Raw genomic sequence first — 6543 nt, 5'->3', positions numbered from 1 at the left:
GCCCTGGGGTTTGGGGGGGGGGGGGGTCATAGGTCAGAGGTCACAGTCAAAGCCCTTTGTTCATGTCTCACTGCTCTTACAGAGAATGGAGTGTGTATGTGGAAATGAAGCCGGGTCTCTGGTTAGCTATTGTTCAGTATCCTGTGTAACAGGAAGTGCATCAGTCATTAACATCCACGGTAATTAAAGTTGGAAATAGGCAGCTTTTCTGATGAGTCTCAGTGCAGTGCTTCAGTTAAACCGAACTGAACTCCAGATCTGATTTGTGTGATGGTTGTGTGTGTTTATTGTACCCTGCACCACCAGACGTCCCAGCGCGGTTCTCCTCATCCTGGTTCCGGGTCGGTTAGCGGAGCAGACGTACACACCTGAGTGCTGCAGAGACACGTCTGAGATGATGAGGTTACCTGTGCCCAACACCTGGATGCCCTCCACGCCGATGGAGCGACCGTCTGACAAACACAAGCACACAGCGTCCAGAAATCGAAAGTTAGTAATAACTCAAATATGTTACAATTAATATACGTTTTAGGCTTGCAGAAGTTTTAAGAGCTGAATGTCCTTCAGGGTCTCTGCTCTTTTTAATCGATCCAGTCATTTTTACTCACAATTTCTACATGAAATATTTTTGAGCTTGACAAAATGGTATTTTTTAGATTTTATTCATTTCCATGAGTTTTCCAGGTCTGGAAATCACACTTTTAAAGTGAGTCTTCCTCGTGTTATCCAAGTTTTCCAAGACCATGAGAATTCAAAGACCAAAAACTGTTGCATCGCTATAGTTCGCAGGTGTAGACACTTATGTAGTTATCGTTATAATTACTGCTCTTTATAGTTCTTTTATAGTTGCATTACATTTATCGTTATAGTTATGGTTATAGTCATTGTTATCGTTATAGTTATTGTTATAGTTATTACGTTCATTGTAGTTACAATCGTTATAGTTATTGTTAAAGTCATTGTTATGTTCATTATAGATGCAATCATTATAGTTATTGTTATAGTTGCATTATAGTTATCATTATAATTATTATCTTTATAGTTATTATTGTTGTTATTATAGTAATATAATAGTAATAAAGTAATATATACATAGTAATATATTACAGTATAGTAATTGTTAGCTATTATTGCTATCATTATCGTTATAGCAATATTGATATAGTTATTATTGTTATCATTATAATAAATATCATTGTTGATATAGTTATCGTTTTAGTAATTAGCGCTATTGATATAGATATTGATGTAGTTATCGTTATTGTTATAGTAATTATCATTATTGTTATTGCTATAGTTCTTATCGTTATCACTATTATTATTATTATCATTATAGTTATTTTTATCGTTATAAATAGTTATCATTATAGTTCTTCAAAGACATTAAGCAGTTGTTGAATGGGTGGATTGAAATGAGATATCTCGAGTTTGAGTTATTTTTGTTGTTTTAGTCGATTTTAGCTCATTTTGTCATCTTGAGCTGATAATTAGATTTTTTTTACCCAGCCTGCTCCAGGACACGATGGGCCGTGGGTTTCCGGTGGCGATGCACTCCAGGATAGCGGTCTGATGAACGTTCAGAGTGAGATTCTGCGGCCCAGAGAGAATCACCGGCTCCTTGTAGAGACGATTAGCTGCGACTGAGACAGAGATGGGTCATTCAGAGATGCTCAGCGGTTCGGATCGTATCATCTGATCATCAAGGATGGCCTCGGCTTTACCTGTGACTGACAGCTGGGCCTCGTGACTGTAGCGAGTGTTTGCGATGTTTTTAGCGACGCAGCGGTAGCTGCCACTGTCAGCCTGACACACTCCTGTGATGTGCAGGATACCGTTGGGCAGGAGAGTGTACCTGAACACACACACACGACAAAGTCAGATTAAAGCTACGCTAACACCAAAATTAGTTATTGTAATAAACTGTGAATAGCGGAGTTCACACCACAACTATAATGACACAGAGGAACGATATCACTGGAATTACATTCAGAGTGATCAACGCTTAGAATAAACATGACATTATTATCCACTGGTGTAGATGCTCATATAGTTATCTAGGGATGTGCCCGAATAGTGAATCCGGATTCGGAAAGGCACAGAAAACGAATAACGTGTTCTACGGAGCCACTAAAGGGACATGGTTAGCCGCTTGCTAGCGGTAGCCTGTTACATTACAGTACATAACATTGCAATTACCACATAAACAGAGTAAGGAGAGATGACTGATAGGACGATGGCGAATGATTTGCAGATCCTGAGCACCACTGACAAAAATATAATCTTGTGAAATGTGTGTTAAGTACTGGCGCGCCGTAGTATACACAGAGTACGTGTGATCGCGAATCTCGAAAGTGAAAGTAAAAAGCGAGCGCGCATTCAAAAGCGATTTCAATGCCCCGCATGTTAATAGCGGCTTCCTGATGCCCGCAGTTTATATAAAGTATACCCAACGACATACTTGCGAGAGAAAGCATTGAAATATTTTTTTTTTCCTCCCATTTCATATTTATTCCCTTTAGGGCTTTCGTAGAACACGTTATTCATTTTCTGTGCCTTTCCGAATTCGGATTCACTATTTGGGCACATCCCTATAGTTATTGCTATAGTTATTATCATTATAGTTAAAGTTATCGTTATTACTTTAATAATTAAGTAAATTAAGAATTATCATAGCTAGTGTTAAAGTAATTGTTATCATTGTAGGCATAGTTGTCAGTGTTATTGTTATAGTTATTGTTAGTTATGGTTATCATTATAGTTAGTTATTGTTTTAGTTTTTATAGTTATCATTATAGCTGTAGTCATTGTTATAGTTATTCTAGGTATCTTTACCTTTATAGTTATTGTTATAGTTATAGTTAACATTAGTAATTGTTATATTTATCATAGTTCTCACCATTATTGTTACCATTATAGTCAGTGTTATTGTTTCTGTTATGTTTATAGTTACTGAAATAATTATCATAATCATTATAGTTATATGTATTGTTATAGTTCTCATTGTCATTATTGTTATTATAGTTATTGCTATAGTTTTTATTATGTTTATAATCATTATCATTATAGTTATCAGAATTATTATATTATTGTTGTAGTTATCATTTTAGTTCTCACTATCATTATTGTTATAATTTTAGTTATTGTTATAGTTTATAGTTATTGTTTTTGCTGTGATTGAGCCTTAAATGCAGATAAACCACAGTGGGTTTCTGGCTTAGAGAAAAAAATTGTCCAATGTCAACACATTGCAAGTTGTAAATTCTGCTCAGCATATTTGATATATTCTAGTGTTTGTTTCAGGCTTTATTCATGTACGAGAGTGTGTGTTTAACCTGTTATCATCAGCATTGAGAGTCGTTCTGTTTCTTTCCCAGGTGATGTTGGCCTCTGGGATGCTGCTGACAGCGCAGTGAAATCGAGCAACGCCACCCTCGTCCACACTCATGGATTCTGGGTGCGTGTGGAATTTGGGAAGTGCTGAGAGAGAAGACAAATTAGTTACAGATGCTCAAATCCCTCCAGATACAGACCCTAACCCTCTCTAAAGCCACCAGCAAACCACATTAGGCTGGTTTAAGCAGGTGAATCAACTCTTGATGTTTCTCCTAAAAAACACCCAGGATAGTAAATTAAATCTCTAGGAGAAGCTATTAAGATATCACAGTGCTTTTTCTTTCTGAAGCGTGTCTGAAGCGCGTTTGTGTCACTCACAGGCCAGCTGCACGTGTGCTTTGCGGCTGATGAGCAGCCCGTATCGGTTCTGCGCCGCACAGTCGTACTCGCCAGCGTCACTCTCGTCACCGTCGCGCCGTTTCTGGACGTTCCGGATCAGGAGTGTCCCGTTATCCAGCACGGCCACTCTGGCTCCCAGAGGAACGGGAACGCCGTTCCGCCGCCAGGTGATGGTGATAGGCCCCTCCCCCTCTACCTGACAGTCCAGCATGAGGGGGCGGTCCCTCACCGCGATGACATCACTGGGTTCTTTGATGAAGGCCAACTCTGAAGCTCTGCCCAAACCTGAAGGACCAGAGCAGGAGAGCGTGATGATGAGGAATAAAACACAGAGAGACATGCATCTGAATAATCTCAGAGCAACTGATGCTTACGAACGATTCATGATGAGGAGGAGGAGGAGGATGATGAAGATGGTGGTGATGATGATGATGCATCATGAGAGATGATGAAACCTTGATGGAGGAAAACTGTTACTCACATAACATCAGATATAACATAATGCAGCATAACCGATACAGAACTACACAAGTAAAGCTTAATAATCATATCAGATTAACTATTTTTAAATTCAGTATTTTTTATTAAATATATTTACTGCAAAACGTGATGTTTTCCTCAGTCAGTATTTTTCTCATGCTTTCCAGCACAAATATAAACTTTCTTAAATCTAGATGACACTTGTTTTTTGAGAAATTGGGAAATGAAGTGAGTTTATGATTAAGACAAAAACAAATATCTGCCAAAGAGGTGAGAAAAATGAACTTAAGCATAAATGCACCCCAAAAAAACAACAAACAAAGAAACACACACACACAAACATAACATTTATACAGTTGTTAAAGTTTTTGGAAAAGGGGTGGAAAATTTACTAAAGTTTTCCAAAAATCTTGGAAAGTTTCCAAAAAACTGCTCTTTTGCAACCCTATTGGCAGATATTTATTCTTGTTTTAAGCATTAAAAAACGTACACGCAATAAAACACATACACATATATGTAGTTGTTTTTTTGGTGTTTGACTTAGTGTTATGTTAGAATCATTATTATACTCTTATACCTTTTGTTCTTTAATATTTTGAATTGTTTTTAGCTTTATTTTTTGTTTTTCATTTAAATGTTAAGGTTTGAAATTTTGTTGTATGCATTTGTCATTTTTATTTAATTTCTTTATTTTTAAAATGTGTATAAGTAGTATTTATAAAGTTTTAGCTTTTAATTTTGGACCTGTTTTTAGTTGTTTTAATACTACAATTGATTGCTTCTGTTATCCTCATTTGTAAGTCGCTTTGGATAAAAGCGTCTGATAAATGACTAAATAAATAAATAAATAAAACAACAAACAAAATGTTTATCCAGTTGTTACAGATTTTTACAGTTAAAATTACACTTACTGCCAGTAAGTATAAGAAAGTGTTATGAGAAGTATATAGAAAGTGTTAAATGATCTGATATTAGCTGTTGACTTGGAAATGTGGGGTTTTGGTTCTTCTGGGTCTAAGCTCAGCTCTTTTGATACTATCGATCATTTTATCTTATTGAGAAGATTGGAGGAGTATGTTGGTATTAAGGGAACAGCCTTAAGCAAGTTTTCATTCTATCTTAAGAGAAGATCTTTTTCTGTAGCCATTGATAATTTTCCCTCTGTCTCTGCTGCATGTACATGTGGGGTATCGCAGCAGGGTTCTGTTTTAGGACCTTTTTTGTTTTCCCTCTATCTTCTTCCTTTAGCCAAGATCTTTTGTAAGCATCAGATCTCATAGCATTTTCATGGAGATGATATACAGCTTTATCTTCCAATGAAACCAGATGAGAACTAAATGACTCTATGACTGAAGTGTTGGTTTTGGGACAGCCTGAATGTGCTGTCATCCTTTCCAGAACCCTGCATCCTATAACTAACACTGTAGGCACTTGTGCTTGGAATTTGGGTGTTATTTTTCACTCGGCTCTCAAATTGAATAAAAAGATTGAAATTCAGTTGTTAAATCAGCATTGTTTTGGCTTTGGATGGTCCAAAATGCTGCGTCCAGGGACCAAAGAGAGTGATCGTTATAGTTATCGATATCATTGACAGATATTTGTTCTTGTTTTAAGCATAAAAACAGACCTCAAACACTGAGTAAAACCACAAACAAAATGTTAAACTCCATGAAGTGCATTTTAAGAGTTCAAGTGCCATTTGAAATTCTCTTCTAAAATGAGCATTTTTGTTAGACTCCTATGTGTAGGCCCAGTAATTTCACTTTAATGCCAATTAATAGGTTCTTTTCATTGCCACTAAAGTGAAATAACTGAACATAAACATAAAGCCTGAGAAAAATGCTAATTTTAGAAGAAAATTTCAGACGACGCGTAGAGGCTTTTGCATCTGAACTCTTCATTTCTGAACAGATATTTGGACTTAACTGTTGTGTTTAAGCCTATGCAGTACTAATGCAGCGATTAGGTCTGTGCATTTTTGAAATGCTGTAATTAGATTCATGCATTATGTACAGCACTTTGGTCAACTAAAGTTGTTTTAAATGTGCTTTAGAAATAAACTGAACATTGAACATATTCACATTCGTGAAGAAAGTCATGAAGTTTATTTAGTTCTCAAACACACTCTTGCATCAGTAGATGGTGTTTGTCTTGTGCTTGAGTTGCTTATGTGATGGAGGCAGGGCTAGTTAGATTTAGAGCATCTTAAATCAAAGTGATTCATCTCCACTGAACTTAAACTTGACTTTGGGTCCGTCTGATTGATGGCTCTTTCAGAAGCACTCACACAAACACACACAAAAGCCCAAAACAGCCACACAATGCGACCCC

General features: G+C 36.7%; 1 protein-coding gene across 1 annotated transcript in view; it reads right to left on the bottom strand.

Annotated features, from left to right (window-relative positions):
• LOC107660251 (immunoglobulin superfamily DCC subclass member 3-like) overlaps positions 1-6543 on the bottom strand; it is an 18919-nt gene that overhangs the window by 6329 nt on the left and 6047 nt on the right. Inside the window, exons 2-6 of the mRNA XM_016449518.1 lie at positions 3712-4017; positions 3333-3477; positions 1719-1852; positions 1503-1643; positions 294-452 (exon numbers count right to left, since the gene is read on the bottom strand). Coding sequence (XP_016305004.1) covers positions 294-452; positions 1503-1643; positions 1719-1852; positions 3333-3477; positions 3712-4017 — 885 coding nt within the window. The remainder of the gene's footprint in view (positions 1-293; positions 453-1502; positions 1644-1718; positions 1853-3332; positions 3478-3711; positions 4018-6543) is intronic.

The sequence above is a fragment of the Sinocyclocheilus anshuiensis genome, unplaced genomic scaffold (genome assembly GCF_001515605.1).
Source record: "Sinocyclocheilus anshuiensis isolate Anshui unplaced genomic scaffold, SAMN03320099.WGS_v1.1 scaffold1643, whole genome shotgun sequence".
Classification (NCBI taxonomy): Eukaryota; Metazoa; Chordata; class Actinopteri; order Cypriniformes; family Cyprinidae; genus Sinocyclocheilus; species Sinocyclocheilus anshuiensis.
Note: the sequence above shows the minus strand (reverse complement) of the source record. Positions and strands in the feature narration are given on the sequence as shown.